Source organism: Brassica rapa, chromosome A01 (genome assembly GCF_000309985.2).
Source record: "Brassica rapa cultivar Chiifu-401-42 chromosome A01, CAAS_Brap_v3.01, whole genome shotgun sequence".
Taxonomy (NCBI): Eukaryota; Viridiplantae; Streptophyta; class Magnoliopsida; order Brassicales; family Brassicaceae; genus Brassica; species Brassica rapa.
The window spans coordinates 6,977,587-6,995,898 of NC_024795.2; the positions used below are offsets into that span (position 1 = coordinate 6,977,587).

General features: G+C 36.6%; 1 protein-coding gene across 19 annotated transcripts; it reads right to left on the minus strand.

Moving 5' to 3' along the window:
• Positions 1–233: 233 nt before the first annotated feature.
• On the minus strand, positions 234–18,188 carry LOC103860303. Of its 19 annotated transcripts, none has more exons than XM_033280283.1 (13): positions 16,112–18,188; positions 15,098–15,666; positions 14,920–14,997; positions 14,735–14,812; positions 14,587–14,664; positions 1,878–1,955; positions 1,693–1,770; positions 1,545–1,622; positions 1,301–1,470; positions 1,130–1,210; positions 946–1,021; positions 769–852; positions 234–671 (listed from the first exon to the last, which is right to left on the minus strand). In XM_033280283.1, the coding sequence occupies exons 2-13, from the start codon at positions 15,651–15,653 to the stop codon at positions 544–546; spliced, it is 1,563 nt and encodes a 520-aa protein (XP_033136174.1). In that variant the 5' UTR covers positions 15,654–15,666; positions 16,112–18,188; the 3' UTR covers positions 234–543. The 19 variants fall into 19 exon arrangements, with proteins under 19 accessions (XP_033136174.1, XP_033136170.1, XP_033136178.1 ...); XM_033280279.1 differs by having other exon boundaries at positions 15,098–15,671; XM_033280287.1 differs by having other exon boundaries at positions 15,098–15,659; positions 16,070–18,188.
• Between the last annotated feature and the right edge of the window lie 124 nt (positions 18,189–18,312).

Below are 18,312 nucleotides of genomic sequence, written 5' to 3' on the forward strand. Positions count from 1 at the left end.
GCTTTTGTAAGCTTTTTTTTTTTTATGTTTACTTTCGTTGAATAATCAAGAGACAATGCTGTGTGCCTATACTCTCCTTGGTGATCAGTTTTGCTTTACTTTTATTTTTCTATTTAGAATATGAGGAAAATACATTTTCTCAAACTTGGAAGGACTAGCAACAATTATGGCATCTCCCAGTGGAAATCTATAGAATATGTACTAACAGTAGGAAGAATTTTACAAATGTAGTAAGTTGAAAACTTGTTTCCTACATTTGAATATAAAGATCACAAAACCATTTAGAAAGAGTTTTATAATGACTTTTGAACGTTTACCTAGGAACTCTAATTAGGAATTATAATGGTCAATGACTGAAGAAAACCCTTGAGGCTTGATCTAAATCACTTGAGCACAAGCAGTTAAGAACAAGTTGATGTAGCAAAACATGCATAAACCATAAATCATAAACCACTCAAATCATGTCATCATACAGAGGTTACAGTAACCATGCAACCAAAGTAAAGTATATAATAGTCTTTTGGTTACATTCACTTGAAGCCTTTAGAAACCCAGTCTGCTTAAATCCGTTGCATTCCTTCTTCTGTGACGGTAAGGCCCTCTTCTTGCACGAGAAGAGCTTGGATCAGTCGGAGGAGGCAACATTGGTTGCTCTCTGTTAACAAAGCCACCTGAAAAAAACGTCAAAAAGAGTGTGTTTCTTCTTGTTTCGGAAAGGAATGCATAATAAACAAACGAGAAAACTACAACGTAAGTTCGACTACTTACTGCCAAAGGAACCCGACAGACTGGGGAATTGCATTTGCATTCCAGCATTGCTACTCCAAGACTGCTCAAAACCAGCCAATTCATCTGCAGCAAGAGAAAGTAACGTTTATAAATTCGAGGTTCTCTCATCTACACAATAGAATTTTTCTGAAGCATAACGAGGAAAGTGTTACTTACCTTCGTTCAGATTGTGCAAGATCTGGTTTGTACCAACCCGACCATCCGAGTTGCGTGTACGCTCAACCGTGTGGCCCTGCAAGGATGAAAACGTCACTTATACAGTTTAACTGATCCAACAACAAAGGAAAAAAAAGGATTTTTATGGTACTTATAAGGTTTGTGTGTATAAAGTGTAACCTACCCTGTTATGGAAGCCTCTTGAAATCCTGTGCGCTGCTTCGCGAGTTGCAGTATTAGCTTCTTTGCTTTCTTCAAGAGTTAACTGTTACACAATAAAACCAAGATTTAGTAGTTAAGCATAAACTAAAACTCTATTCAGACGGACAAATGTGTTAAAACTGTTACAACTCACCCCATCACTTCCTGTCCTTCTGGTCGTGGACGAAGTGTAGTAGTTTCCGTCATGACCACCATAAGTAACAGTCGAGCTCTGGAAACTAAAACCTTGAGTCTGTGGCTGCCATTGTCCACTGTTCACCATAGCATTTGTATTCATGTTTTGCATGTGTCTGATCCTTCTCTCTGCAGAAACATAAACACACAAGTCAAGTTACATAGAAACAAAACAATCTCTTTAATTACTTGAAAGCTATAACCTTGAGTTTGTGGTTGCCATTGTTCATAGGTCGCCATAGCATTTGCATGCATGTTGTGCATGTTTGTGATCCTTCTCTCTGCACAAACATAAACACACAAGTCAAGTTACAAAGAAACAAAACAATCTCCTAACTTGGAAACTATAACCTTGAGTTTGTGGCTGCCATTGTCCATTGTTCACCATAGCATTTGCATTCATGTTTTGCATGTGTGTGATCCTTCTCTCTACAGAATCATAAACACACAAGTCAAGTTACAAAGAAAAGAAAATAACCTCATCCCTTGGAAACTATAACCTTGAGTAGTTCTCAAAATAAAATAAGAACTTTAACCTTGAGTTTGTTGTTGCCATTTTCCATTGTCCACCATAGCATTTGCATTCATGTTTTGCATGTGTGTGATCCTTCTCTCTACAGAATCATAAACACACAAGTCAAGTTACAAAGAAACCAAAGCAATCTCCTTGGAGACTACGGCAGAAGAAAAAAATGGAAAAATTAAGGGTTATACCTTCAGCTATATCCTCTTCAGTTTCCACCTCACTGCTTGACCTGCCACGTTTCCCTAGGATTACGCTCTTCTCCTGATATGCTACTCCTTCTTCCTCAGCATCTAAAACATTGAGCTCTTCAATAAACGCTCCACCTGGTAGTCTCGGTTGTGGTGGCTGGTGATGATGATTCTCGATAAACCCTAATGGAGGAGGACGCACTCCTGCAAAAGGGTCCGTGGTAGGAGGACCAAACAAGCTGGGCTGAAACATGTTACCACCAAAAGGCTGGGTGAAGAAAGGGTCATCAAACGGATCACCATTAGATCCACCAAAAGAGCCACCAAATGGATCACCATTAGATCCACCAAAAGAGTCTCCTCCAAAAACATTAGACATCTCACTCGGAGGTTCATTGTTAGGGGCACCAAAACCATCAAAAGCGTCTCCTCCAAAAACATTAGACATCTGACTCGGGGGACCAGTGTTCGGGCCACCAGATCCACCGAAAGAACCACTAAAAGAACCACCAAAAGGAGAATCAACGTTGAAAGGATCTCCTCCATCTCCCTCCATCTTCCCCTGGTTACTACACTTAAACACAAATAAATAAAACTCATATGAGAAAGCTCAGATGCAAACAATGAAATTGCATCTTTGAACACAAGATCATATATCTTCAAATAAAACTGGAAAATGCAACTCAACAAAATTCGAGGGAGACAACAACAGTGAACCCATAACTCTCAAACAACATTAGCAGAATCTTAGCAACGTCAAGAGTAATAAAAAAAGAATCCAACTAAAACGCAACAGGATCAACCATAAGAGAAAAACCTTTATTAACCAGTAACTCAAGAGCCCTACACATGAGCAACTCAAGACTGTAATCTAGTTCATAACGATCGGTATTAACGAAAACCGTAAAGGCAAACCAAACCAATCCAAACAGCAGAGTAACGGTGCTAACTCAAGGAGAAAGATCTAAAGACCTTTGAACAACAAACGATCAGCAGAAGAGAGAGAGAAGAAACCTCTCGAGATGTTGTTGCAAGTGTGAGACTTTTTTCAACCCTTTATACAGTTTTCACTGAGAGGACAATGAAGGAATCTACTTGAGATAATTTTCACAAAAGTTGCAATATGATTGGCTGATGGTTACACACAAAATTTGCTCTCTAAGATTATCTTCTAAAAATGGCATAATTAGATAAGAATCATAAGATTATGCAATCTATTATAGGTATGATATATATATATATATATATATTGTTTTGTTGACTATTGTCAGTTTTTGGATATTTTTTATTACAAAATAGTTGTAGGAAATGTAACTTTGCCATATTGCATCTAAATGCTACTTAATTACTTAGAGTGATTTAGCTACATACTAGTAGGGATGTCAATCCGGGCTGGCCCGGCCCAAACCTGCTTAAGCCTGTAAATATTTGAGTCCGGTCTGGCCCGCCTTTATAGTGTTACATGGCTTTTTGGAATTTTTGGACTTTTCCAAAAATAACTAATTATTATCACTTCTATCACTTTAATACATGTGAATTTTCATTTGACCAAAAAAAATAAGTGTGAATTTTCATAAAAATCAATTTCAACTTTTTATTTTAAAATATAAAGTGAGTTTAAACTTTTCTTCTTTGTCAAAAATATTTTATTTTTTCTTATACTTTAAAAACATATTATAAACTAACAAAATTTAATGAAAATTTAAATAATAAATTAAATTTAAACTAAATATATAAACATTAAATTTATGATAAACAGGCTCAAACATTTCAGACTTTGTATGTTGAAAAAATATGTTATAAAAGAAGAAGGTACATTTGCAAAATTTAATATATAATATTTGTAATGATTAAACATTAAGATGCATTAACAACTTTCATATTTTTTTATTAGTGTTTGGATCAAAAATATTAAAATAATATGTCACTATCAAGAGTCCAAATGAACTTAGTCCGAAAGGTCCAATTTTTTGGGCTTATAAAACTAAGTCCCAACCTATTAATTTTTAGGGCCGGACGGGATCAGACCGTGGATTTTGATCCTAATTGACATGTTTATATACTAACTAGGGGTCGACAAAATATTAAACCGAACCGAACCAACTGAATTCAAGCCGACTCAAACCAACCAAAATTATATCTCCCAACTATTAGGTTAATGTCTTCATAAACTCAAGCAGTTCGGTTTGGTTCGTTAAAAACTTAACAGAATCAAAAATCAAAATATTTATTTAGTTAGGTAAACTAAATATACTAATAATATTAAGATCTAAGATAGTAAACCATCTGACATATATTTTACTAGTAAATAAATATAAAGTAATAAAACACAACTAACAATAAAATAAAAGATCATTATTTTCTTAAATTATCATCAAAATCTAAAAAACTATATATAATTGTTAAACTAGGTGTTTGAAGATAATAATTTTAAATTATTGATTGTGTCTTCTATTTTCATGTTTTTGCGTTTAAATATGAAAAAGGTAATGACTTAGGGCATGACTGGTTCAAACGCAGCGGTTGCGGTTGCGGGAGTTTGTAGATGCAGGCGGTTGCGGTTTCTAGCGGTTTTAAGAGATTTGTACGACTGGTACTGCGGTTAAAAATTGGTGCGTTTGCGGGTGATTTATGACTGGTTAACTACCAAATGCGGTAACAGTCAAATAATAAATCAACAATATTTACATTTAATATAATTATAAAAATATCAAAAATCATAAAATTATAATTTATTTAGAAAGTTACAATTTTATTTTTTGAAAATTTATTGAAATTGTTTTTATTATAAAATTTTATAATATTAATTAAAATATAATAGATATATTTTATTATTTTCATAATTTCAATTTTAAATTTTTTATTAAATATTTTTACTTTTGTATATATATCGTTTAAAAAAAAAAGAATAAAAATTTACCCTCCCGCAACCGCCAACAACCGTCCGCAACCGCAAACGCTAGCTGGAGCCAGCTTTTGAATTTATGAGATTCGGAGCGGTTTGAAGCGGTTTAAAACGATTTGAGTGATTGATGCAAACCGCCGACAACCGCTACCAACCGCAAAAGCTGCGTTTGCGGGTGGTAGCAGGAAAACCAGTCGCCCCCTTAGTGATTAATTGATGATTGTTTTTGTGTTTCAAATTGTATTTTTTTCTAACAAAACTAAAAACCAGTTTAATTTAATTGAACCAAATATAAACCAAGCCGAATACAAATCAAGATGATCCAAATACAAATTAAGCCGAATTCAAATCGAATATAGACCAAACCAAATTAATTTCGGTTGACTTTGGTTAAAAGGTTTTTAGAACCAAACAAACCAAATCTGAATTTAAACCAAAATGCCTACCCAAAATAATTTTAAGAATATTTGTTGTTTTCGATTAATTGGTGTTTATATGTAAAAAAATATAAAATATAAAATTATTTGGTGTCTAAGACCGTTATTGGTTGAGTTGTGTAGTTTTTGATGTTCTTATGTAAATCGAGTTAAATAGAATAAACATTAGTGGTATCTTAATCAGTACGCAAAAACTTTAAACATCACTTATTTTGAGAATAATTGTTTGCACAACAAGAAAAATAATTTGATGAAATAGACTAGAAAGCGTTTTAAAATGAGCATGAATCCGAATTATGTATGGAGTGCAAAAAGTTCGAGTATTTTTTTTTACACGAAGAATCAAATTCCATAAAAGAAGCACTGATCTTTAATACACAAAGACATATCAATGATACATACACAAAAGCAGAAACCCATTTCCAAGAGTTTGAAGTTTTAATGTCATAGAGACTGAAGCGGCTCAGACTCTTCGGACCTGCTCGTGAAGTCTAACCCTCGAAGTGCTGGCTAAGATTTCTAGACATCTTGAATAATAAATGAGATTAGAAAGAGATTTGAGAGGATTATTAAAGAGATTAGAGATTAGAGATTGGAGATTAATGAGATTTGGAAATGAGATTAAAGGCTAGAGAGAGAATTCAAAGATGACCAGAGACTTTTTATTATCTTGCTTGAATCTTAATGAAGAGATTATAAAGTTTATATAGAGAGGATACAAGGGTTTTAAGAGCTTGAGAAAGGCTGTCATGGGCTTCTTCCTTTCTGGGCCGAGTACTGTAGCAACAGTCTCAAGTCTGGTGCCTAACTTCTCAAGTCTGGTGCCTTAGCAACAGTCTCAAGTCTGGTGCCTAACTTCTCAAGTCTGGTGCCTTTGATATCCTTCTTTCATATAGCTTGATCTCTTCATCTCAACACTCCCCCTCAAGCTTGACCATGTGGAACAAGTCAAGCTTGGAAGCCATGAGATCTCCCTCATTAAAAACCTCACCAAAGAAAAACCCATTGGGACAAAACTTTGATGAGGGAAAAAGAGTAAAGACCTCATGGTAAGGGGTACTAGTTTCTCTTGCCAAGATCTATGAGTCCCAACCTGATATGGATGGACTCCATAGTCTTTTGCCGCGCAGCCTTAGTGAACACATCAGCCAACTGATCTTCACTCTTGGTGTAGCAAGGTAGAATCACTCCAAGACCAATCATTTGCCTCACCTTGTGGCAATCTACTTCAATGTGCTTGGTTCTCTCATGGAAGACTGAGTTGGAGGCTATGTGGATTGCTGCTTGGTTGTCACAATGCATGGTCATTGGTGTAGCTTGATCAATCTCCAAGTGCTTCAGGATCCCTTTGATCCACACCAACTCGTTGGTAAGCTTCAGCATGGCTCTATACTCAGCTTCTGCACTAGAACATGAAACCACCTTCTGCTTCTTACTCTTCCAAGTAACCAAGTTACCACCAATGAATGTGCAGTAGCCAGTAGTTGATCTCCTATCAGTCCTATCTCCTGCCCAATCTGCATCACAGTAGCCCACCACTTCAGTGCTTCTGTTGCAGCCCATCCACACTCCAAGATCTTGTGTTCCATTCAGGTACAAGAGCACTCTCTCCACCATGTGCCAGTGATGCTCCCTTGGAGCTTGCATATGCTGGCTCACCTGATTCACAGCAAAGCAAATATCAGGTCTAGTGATGGTCAAGTAGATGAGCTTACCCACTAGCTTTCTATAAAGCTTTGGATCATGAAAAGGCTTGCTATCTTCAAGCTCCCCCTCACGTGGCGCCTTGTACCCATCTTCCATGGGCATCTTGGCTGTCTTTCCTCCATAAGCACCTGCATCTTTCAAGAGATCAAGTGTATACTTCCTTTGAGAGATGAACAAACCTTCCTTGGCTCTACACAACTCAATGCCAAGAAAGTATTTCATCTCTCCCAAGTCTTTAATCTCAAAAACAGATTTGAGAAACTCCTTGGTAGCCTTGATACCATCATTATCACTACCAGTGATGATGATATCATCAACATACACAAGGAGAACAACAATACCCAAGGGAGAAGTGAGAGTGAAGAGAGTATGATCAAGCTCACTTTTGCGGAATCCTTTTCCATTCAAAGTAGTGCTCAGCTTGTGGTACCAAGCTCTAGGAGATTGCTTGAGACCATAGATAGCTTTCTTTAGTCTCAATACATTCCCTTTCTTCACCAGATGCTCAAGACCAGGTGGTGGATGCATGTAAACCTCATCTTCTAGCTCTCCTTGAAGAAAGGCATTCTTCACATCCATTTGCCAAAGATCCCACTCGAGATTCACAGCCAAAGAGAGCACAATCCTGATAGTATGGAAGCTTAGCAACTGGAGCAAATGTATCAATGTAGTCCTCTCCATATGTTTGAGTGAAACCTCTTGCAACAAGCCTTGTCTTGCGCCTATCTATCTCTCCATTTGGAAGATACTTGATGGTGAAGATCCATCTACTAGAAACAGCTCTCTTCCCTTTTGGCAATGCACTCTCATACCATGTCTCATTCTTGATCATAGCATCACTTTCAGCCTTAACTGAATCTCTCCACTCTTGTATCAGCATTGCCTCTTCATAGCTTCTTGGAACATGACTCTGATCCAAGCTCACTTGAAATGCACAATGCTCTTCTGGATATTGAGCAAAAGAACACACAGCTTGAGAAGAATGTTCCACAGCCTGGGCATTGTAGTACACTCTCGTGTTTACCCATTTGGAAGGCTTCCTATTCCGTGTGCTCCTCCTCAACATGGGACCTTGTACAGGTTCTGGCTCTTCCACATTGTCCTCTTCTTGCGCATCATCTCCACTAGCCTCAGCTCCTCCTTGATGATTCACAGGCTCCACACCTTGATCACCACTAGCCTCAGCTTCTCCTTGATGATTCATAGGCTCCACACCTTGATCACCACTCTGATCATGAGAACTAGAACTCTCTTGACCACTTGAACTACTCTCTCCCATCCCTTGGTTAAGAGTCTCTGATTCATTCCCCCCCTCATGATCAAGAGTAGGAACATGAACTCCATCAGTAACTGGTGCACTCACTGGTGCACTTTCTTGACCTCCATTTGTTGTTGTAGTAGGCGCATCCCTTGGTGCACTACCACCTCCTTGGTTCACATTGATACCAAGATTCTCCAGTATAGTTCTCAAGACTGTTGCTCTATCTGAAGCCAAATCTTTCAGATCTTCTTGGTTCTTCTCTTCAAAATACCCTCTTTCCTCCACAAACTTCACTTCTCTAGAGATCATCACTCTCCTAGTGTCTTCATCATAGCACTTGTACCCTTTCTGGCTGGTAGAGTATCCAATAAACATAGCCTTGGAGCTCCTTGCTTCTAGCTTATTTCTCAACTCACCAGGAACCATTACATAGCATAAGCACCCAAAGACCTTGAGATGTGAGAGAACTGGCTTGTACTTGTTGAGCACCTCAAATGGCGACTTCCCTTGTAGCACAAGAGTAGGTGTCCTGTTGATCAAGTAGCAAGCAGTAACGACAGCATCACTCCAGAATCTCTTTGGGACATTGGCTTGAAACATCAAGGACCTAGCGACCTCCATCAAATGTCTGTTCTTCCTCTCAGCCACACCGTTTTGTTGAGGAGTGTATGGACAGCTAGTTTGGTGAAGAATCCCACTGCCAGATAGGTGTTGCTTGAATGCATTGCTTATGTACTCTCCTCCATTATCAGACCTGAAAACTTTAATCTTGGCATGATATTGGTTAATCACATAAGTTTGAAAGTTTCTAAATGCATCAAGCACCCTATCTTTGGTTGGAATTAAAGTTAACCAGGTGTATTTGGATTTTTCATCAATGAAAGTGACATAATACTTCTGATTTTCCCTAGATAAGCAGGGAGCTGTCCAAACATCCGAGTGAACAAGATCAAAGCAATTTTCATAAATAGTAGAAGAGTTTGGAAAAACAGTTTTACAATGCTTGCCTAAAATACAAGCTTCACAATCATTATTCTCAAAAGAAACACCTGGCAACATCAGTTTTAAAGCTTTATTATGAGGGTGTCCTAGTCTAGCATGCCACAATGCATTCTTGCTTAGACTAGTAGAAGCAGAAGAAAAGGAACAACTAAATTTTGAACTAGGAGCAGAGAAGCTCAAATTCTCTAGCACATAAAGATCTCCCTTGGTAACTCCACTTCCAAGCACCTTATGGCTTTCAATATCCTGAAATTTTACACTGTTAGGGCTGAAAATGACATTACAATTCAGATCAGTAGCACACTTCTTAACTGAAAGAAGATTAGAAGTAAAATCAGGCATATAAAGCGCTTTGGAATCTTTATCAAATAGCTTGAGCTCTCCTATTCCTTTAATAGGAATTTTAGCACCATTGGCTATCATCACATTACCATGAGCAGGTTCAATGTTGTTAATCAATCTAGTGTCACTTATCATGTGATGAGATGCACCAGAATCAACAATGAGAGGCTTATATGAACTAGATGTGGAGTTAGCTAGATGCGCTAGTATACTAGAGGGCTTATATGCATGGGCAGAATCATATGCATGATCAATCCTATCAAAGATACCCTTTCTAAGATGATTATACATGTCAAATGAGTCCTCTAGTAACCTATCAGTTCTAGCAATCATAGAAGCTCCATGAGAGTATGCAAGGGTGTTACCATGTTCCTTGAAGAGCTTGATGAGAACATCCAAGTCTGATCTCTTCAAGTATTCATCACCACTAGTGCTGCCTCTAGAACTAGGACCACCAGTATAAGCCACCAAAGACTTCCCATTATCCATCTCTCCAGCCTGTTCCTTGCTTGCACCACCACCACTACTCTCCACCATGTGAGCTTTGGCCTCTTTGAACTTGGCTGGCTTCAAATGAGGATGTAGGATCCAGCATTGGCTCTTCTTGTGGCCTTGCTTCTTGCAGTGATCACAACTCCCACCAAACTTCTCATACTTGCCATGGATGGCCTTGTTAGCTTGTGCAAGTTCTCCCTGATCTCCTTGAGCTTGCGCTGCTTGATTTGCCAAAGCTAGCTCCTTTCCCTTCTTGTTAAATAGCTCCATGTTCCCATATTCCTTTTGGATCCTAGCACACACCTCTTCTAGGTTAGGTAGAGTCTCATCTCTCAACATGTGCTGAATGAACCCTCCATATGCTGGATTCAAAGTGAGAAGCAGTCCAAAGACTTTATCCTGCTCCCTTCTCTTGTTAAGCTCCATTGGATCAATGGTATTTGGCCTCAACATCTCTAGTTCAGACCACAGTGCTCTGTACTTGCCCAAATGCTTCTCAAAGTCCATATCTTCTTGTACTAGACTATTGAGAGCTTGCTTCACCTCAAAGACCCTGTTGAGATTTGAGGTGTTTCCATAGATTTGCTTCAATGTATCCCAAAGTTCTTTAGCTGTATCACAGTAGCTATAAGCATCCATCAAGTTCTGATCCAAGGAGGCAAGAAGAGCATTAATCACCATACAATCAGCTTGTTGCCATTTATCATAGGCAGTCTCACTTTCGTCCTCTTCTTCCTCCTTTTCTTTGATCTCTTGCTTTGGAATCACACTGGATGTGAGATGTTTGAGCAATCCCTTGCCTCCAATAGCATTCCTGGCCATCCTAGACCACACAAGGTAGTTGTTTCCCTTGAACTTGGTAGCAATCTTCATGTAGACTCCACCACTATCTTCCATCTTTCAAAAAGCTTCAATCTTGACTCTAGTAACCCACTAGCTTGAAAAGACTTGAACTTTTTCACTTAGATCCTTAAGAACACCTCAAAGACCTCTCAGTTTGTACACAAAAGCACCAATACACTTCAAAGACTTGACCTTTAAGCTTGAACACGGATCTGAGCTCTCCAAACCACCAAAGAAACCAGCTTTAGGCTAGTTCTTCAGTAAAAACACCAACAGAAACTTTCTTGAGATTTTCAAAGATCTAGCCTTGGATAATCTCAAGAACACTCAAGAACTCAAGAACATTCACCTGGCTCTGATACCATAAGATTTCTAGACATCTTGAATAATAAATGAGATTAGAAAGAGATTTGAGAGGATTATTAAAGAGATTAGAGATTAGAGATTGGAGATTAATGAGATTTGGAAATGAGATTAAAGGCTAGAGAGAGAATTCAAAGATGACCAGAGACTTTTTATTATCTTGCTTGAATCTTAATGAAGAGATTATAAAGTTTATATAGAGAGGATACAAGGGTTTTAAGAGCTTGAGAAAGGCTGTCATGGGCTTCTTCCTTTCTGGGCCGAGTACTGTAGCAACAGTCTCAAGTCTGGTGCCTAACTTCTCAAGTCTGGTGCCTTAGCAACAGTCTCAAGTCTGGTGCCTAACTTCTCAAGTCTGGTGCCTTTGATATCCTTCTTTCATATAGCTTGATCTCTTCATCTCAACACTGGCATCCTCTTCATATCGTCTTGTGTGTACAATGGCACGAACCAATACAGTTTATCCTTTCCAAAAACCTGATCCAGCAAAACAAATAAACTTACTTTAAAAAAAGAAGCTTTGATTGTGTTTATGTCTAAGATTAGCAAAGGGAAACTTCTCCCATTAACTTCAAAGAATCTACCATAAAAGCATGTGAGATGAAGATAAAAACCTGTTCAAAGTTTTGCTTACGACCAAGGTTATACGGAGAGTTAGGAGCTGTATGTTTCTCATACGCCTGAGATCAAACACCATTACTTTAGTCAGTAAGTTTATTGCCATTAACCTTTAGTTCAGTTAACAGCAAACCCAAAAGTGAGAGTTTGTTTTTACCTCAATAGTTGTGGTGTTACGGATGACCAACATTATGTGCATGATTAGGAAGCCTAGGACACTTAGCGCAAATGTTATGTTCAATACTGGAAAAGCAAGAAAGGTAAGATTTGAATTAGACAAGAAAACACACACACACACAAAATAAAGATATAGAGATATATATGTATGTGTGTGTCTTTGAACTCACCAAATGCAACAAAAGTGGCTGCTAGGCTTCCTGGTGATACGGTGACATCACTGTCTCCATCGGGTGTAACGAGCGTTTGCAGGACATGATGAGGACTATGTGTTCTGAACGGACGGGAGGCTTTTTGCAACGGATGATCGTTACTGTATTGATAACGGAGCGATGATTGCGTACACGGGTCTTCTTGAGTTTGTTAACGGTATTGAAACGCCGTTAGAAGACACTACCTTTACGCAGCGGTTTTCGCACGGATGAGGTTCATGCGGTGTGGCGAGAGAAGGAAGAGTTGGTACGTGGAGATAAGAACGTTGCTGCTGCTAAGTGATTATGTGTACTCAATTTTTATCGACTGTGAGAAGTAGATATGTCTACTCGAAAACATTTGTTTTTGATGAGATAACTTTTAGTGAAATGTTAAGAATCTTATCGTTTCTTTTGGTCTAATGAAAAAAGGGAAAATTGTCAAAACAAAACAAACATTCTGCATGATTGATCTTTTGGTATAAATTTTTTTTTTTCACTTTTTTTTTTTTTACTCTTTTCAATTCTAAAAGTTAATAAAATAAATAGTTTTATGAATAAAAAAAATGTAAAAAATGGAAACAATTGATAAAATACCCATATACATAAAATGATAGTTTTTTTGGTTGAAATTTTTTTAATATATTAAATTTTAAAATTACATTCTACTAAAAGTAGAATTCATCTTCTACAGAAAATGTGTTAGTAGAAAGTGAATTCTAGATAAAACATGTCTGTTTACTTTTTTTAGAACAAACAATTTATTTTTACTTAAAATTCTAAATATGGGAATGTGAATTCTACTAATTGTAAAGATAGTTACTTTTCTGTAGAATGCAACTTCTACTTTTATTACGTATTCTACAACTCTCGAAATGTGAAATTTAGACATTACTCTGAGGACTACATGAGGTAGAATCTGTTTATAATGAATTTTGAATGTTTACCTAGGAACTCTAATTAGGAATTATAATGGTCAATGACTGAAGAAAACCCTTGAGGCTTGATCTAATCACTTGAGTACAAGCAGTTAAGAACAAGTTGATGTTGCAAAACATGCATATACCATAAACCATAAATCATAATCCCCTCAAATCATGTCATCATACAGAGGTTACAGTAACCATGCAACCAAAGTAAAGTATATAATAGTCTTTTGGTTACATTCACTTGAAGCCTTTAGAAACCCAGTCTGCTTAAATCCGTTGCATTCCTTCTTCTGTGACGGTAAGGCCCTCTTCTTGCACGAGAAGAGCTTGGATCAGTCGGAGGAGGCAACATTGGTTGCTCTCTGTTAACAAAGCCACCTGAAAAAAATGTCAAAAAGAGTGTGTTTCTTCTTGTTTCGGAAAGGAACATAATAAACAAACGAGAAAACTACAACCTAAGTTCGACTACTTACTGCCAAAGGAACCAGACAGACTGGGGAATTGCATTTGCATTCCAGCATTGCTACTCCAAAACTGCTCAAAACCAGCCAATTCATCTGCAGTAAGAGAAAGTAACGTTTATAAATTCGAGGTTTTCTCATCTACACAATAGAATCTTTCTGAAGCATAACGAGGAAAGTGTTACTTGCCTTCGTTCAGATTGTGCAAGATCTGGTTTGTACCAACCCGACCATCCGAGTTGCGCGTACGCTCAACTGTGTGGCCCTGCAAGGATGAAAACATCACTTATACAGTTTAACTGATCCAACAACAAAGGAAAAAAGGATTTTTATGGTACTTATAAGGTATGTGTGTATAAAGTGTAACCTACCCTGTTATGGAAGCCTCTTGAAATCCTGTGCGCTGCTTCGCGAGTTGCAGTATTAGCTTCTTTGCTTTCTTCAAGAGTTAACTGTTACACGATAAAACCAAGATTTAGTAGTTAAGCATAAACAAAAACTCTATTCAGACGGACAAATGTGTTAAAACTGTTACAACTCACCCCATCACTTCCTGTCCTTCTGGTCGTGGACGAAGTGTAGTAGTTTCCGTCATGACCACCATAAGTAACAGTCGAGCTCTGGAAACTATAACTTTGAGTCTGTGGCTGCCATTGTTTACTGTTCACCATAGCATTTGCATGCATGTGTCTGATCCTTCTCTCTGCAGAAACATAAACACACAAGTCAAGTTACACAAAAACAAAAAAAATCTCCTTCGTTTGAAACATAACCCCTTACAAAAAAAAATATAGTATAACCTTGAGTTTGTGGTTGCCATTGTTCATAGGTCACCATAGCATTTGCATGCATGTTGTGCATGTTTGTGATCCTTCTCTCTGCAGAAACATAAACACACAAGTCAAGTTACAAAGAAACAAAATAATCTCCTAACTTGGAAACTATAACCTTGAGTTTGTGGCTGCCATTGTCCATTGTTCACCATAGCATTTGCATTCATGTTTTGCATGTGTGTGATCCTTCTCTCTACAGAATCATAAACACACAAGTCAAGTTACAAAGAAAAGAAAATAACCTCATCCCTTGGAAACTATAACCTTGAGTAGTTCTCAAAATAAAATAAGAACTTTAACCTTGAGTTTGTTGTTGCCATTTTCCATTGTCCACCATAGCATTTGCATTCATGTTTTGCATGTGTGTGATCCTTCTCTCTACAGAATCATAAACACACAAGTCAAGTTACAAAGAAACCAAAGCAATCTCCTTGGAGACTACGGCAGAAGAAAAAAATGGAAAAATTAAGGGTTATACCTTCAGCTATATCCTCTTCAGTTTCCACCTCACTGCTTGACCTGCCACGTTTCCCTAGGATTACGCTCTTCTCCTGATATGCTACTCCTTCTTCCTCAGCATCTAAAACATTGAGCTCTTCAATAAACGCTCCACCTGGTAGTCTCGGTTGTGGTGGCTGGTGATGATGATTCTCGATAAACCCTAATGGAGGAGGACGCACTCCTGCAAAAGGGTCCGTGGTAGGAGGACCAAACAAGCTGGGCTGAAACATGTTACCACCAAAAGGCTGGGTGAAGAAAGGGTCATCAAACGGATCACCATTAGATCCACCAAAAGAGCCACCAAATGGATCACCATTAGATCCACCAAAAGAGTCTCCTCCAAAAACATTAGACATCTCACTCGGAGGTTCATTGTTAGGGGCACCAAAACCATCAAAAGCGTCTCCTCCAAAAACATTAGACATCTGACTCGGGGGACCAGTGTTCGGGCCACCAGATCCACCGAAAGAACCACTAAAAGAACCACCAAAAGGAGAATCAACGTTGAAAGGATCTCCTCCATCTCCCTCCATCTTCCCCTGGTTACTACACTTAAACACAAATAAATAAAACTCATATGAGAAAGCTCAGATGCAAACAATGAAATTGCATCTTTGAACACAAAATCATATATCTTCAAATAAAACTGGAAAATGCAACTCAACAAAATTCGAGGGAGACAACAACAGTGAACCCATAACTCTCAAACAACATTAGCAGAATCTTAGCAACGTCAAGAGTAATAAAAAAAGAATCCAACTAAAACGCAACAGGATCAACCATAAGAGCAAAAGCTTTATTAACCAGTAACTCAAGAGCCCTACACATGAGCAACTCAAGACTGTAATCTAGTTCATAACGATCGGTATTAACGAAAACCGTAAAGGCAAACCAAACCAATCCAAACAGCAGAGTAACGGTGCTAACTCAAGGAGAAAGATCTAAAGACCTTTGAACAACAAACGATCAGCAGAAGAGAGAGAGAAGAAACCTCTCGAGATGTTGTTGCAAGTGTGAGACTTTTTTCAACCCTTTATACAGTTTTCACTGAGAGGACAATGAAGGAATCTACTTGAGATAATTTTCACAAAAGTTGCAATATGATTGGCTGATGGTTACACACAAAATTTGCTCTCTAAGATTATCTTCTAAAAATGGCGTAATTAGATAAGATTATGCAATCTATTATAGGTATGATATATATATATACATATATATATTGTTATGTTGACAACTGTCAGTTTTTGGATATTTTTTATTACAAAATAGTTGTAAGAAATGTAACTTTGCCATATTGCATCTAAATGCTACTTAATTACTTAGAGTGATTTAGCTACATACTAGTAGGGGTGTCAATCCAGGCTGGCCCGGCCCAAACCTGCTTAAGCCTGTAAATATTTGAGTCCGGTGTGGCCCGCCTTTATAGTATTACATGGCTTTTTGAAATTTTTGGGCTTTTTGAAAAATAACTAATTATTGTCACTTCTATCGTTTTAATATATGTGAATTTTCATTTGACCAAAAAAAAACACGTGTGAATTTTCATAAAAATCAATTACAACTTTTTATTTTAAAATATAAAGTGAGTTTAAACTTTTCTTCTTTGTCAAAAATATTTTATTTTTTCGTATACTTTAAAAACATATTATAAACTAACAAAATTTAATAAAACTTAAATAATAAATATAAATTTAAACTAAATATATAAACACAAAATTTATGATAAACAGGCTCAAACATTTCAGACTTTGTATGTTGAAAAAATATGTTATAAAAGAAGAAGGTACATTTATATAATTTAAAATGTAATATTTGTAATGATTAAACAATAAGGTGCATTCACAATATTCATATTTGTTTATTAGTGTTTGGATCAAAAATATTAAAATAATATGTCACTATTAATAAAGGTTTTGATTGCAAGAATGATAATATTTAAACTAAAATATAAAGTTTCGGGTTTTCAGACCCGTTCTAGCCCAAACGGGCTTAGGCCCAAATATCCTGAGTCCAAATGAACATAGTCCGAAAGGTCCAATTTTTTGGGCTTATAAAACTAAGTCCCAACCTATTAATTTTTAGGACGGAATCGGACCGCGGATTTTGGCCCTAATTGACATGTTTATACACTAACTAGGGGTCGACAAAATATTAAACCGAACCGAACCAACTGAATTCAAGCCAACTCAAACCAACCAAAATTATATCTCCCAACTATTAGGTTAATTTCTTCATAAACTCAAGCAGTTCGGTTTGGTTCGTTAAAAACTTAACAGAATCAAAAAATCAAAATATTTATTTAGTTAGGTAAACTAAATATACTAATAATATTAAGATCTAAGATAGTAAACCATCTGACATATATTTTACTAGTAAATAAATATAAAACACAACTAACAATAAAATAAAAGATCATTATTTTCTTAAATTATCATCAAAATCTAAAAAAAACTATATATAATTGTTAAACTAGGTGTTTGAAGATAATAATTTTAAATTATTGATTGTGTCTTCTATTTTGATGTTTTTGCGTTTAAATATGAAAAAGGTAATGACTTAGGGCATGACTGGTTCAAACGCAGCGGTTGCGGTTGCGGGAGTTTGTAGAAGCAGGCGGTTGCGGTTTCTATCGGTTTTAAGTGATTAATTGATGATTGTTTTTGTGTTTCAAATTGTATTTTTTCAAACAAAACTAAAAACCAGTTTAATTTAATTGAACCAAATATAAACCAAACCGAATACAAATCAAGATGAACCAAATACAAATTAAGCCGAATTCAAATCGAACACAGACCAAACCAAATTAATTTCGGTTGACTTAAAAAAGTATATGAAGTTAATGAGACTAAATAAAATTTTAGAGATATATGTATTTCACTTTTATACATTTTAGCTTAAAAAAGCTTGAAAAGTAGTAAATGAATAAATATATGAATCATATAAATATGTATATGTATAATAAATCGATTATCAAATCTAGCCAATATATTTTAGAATCAAATTAAATAAAAAATAATAAACTTTCTATTAAATATGATGAATAGGGAAGTTGTTTAGATTTGTTAGCCATGTAATATGGTTTCATTGTTAATAGGAAGGATATGTTAATATTAATTCAGTTTATTAGGCTACTAATTAGATGGTCTAGCTATGACTTTCTTATAGTAGATAAAATTGTGCTTCTCTTTTAAT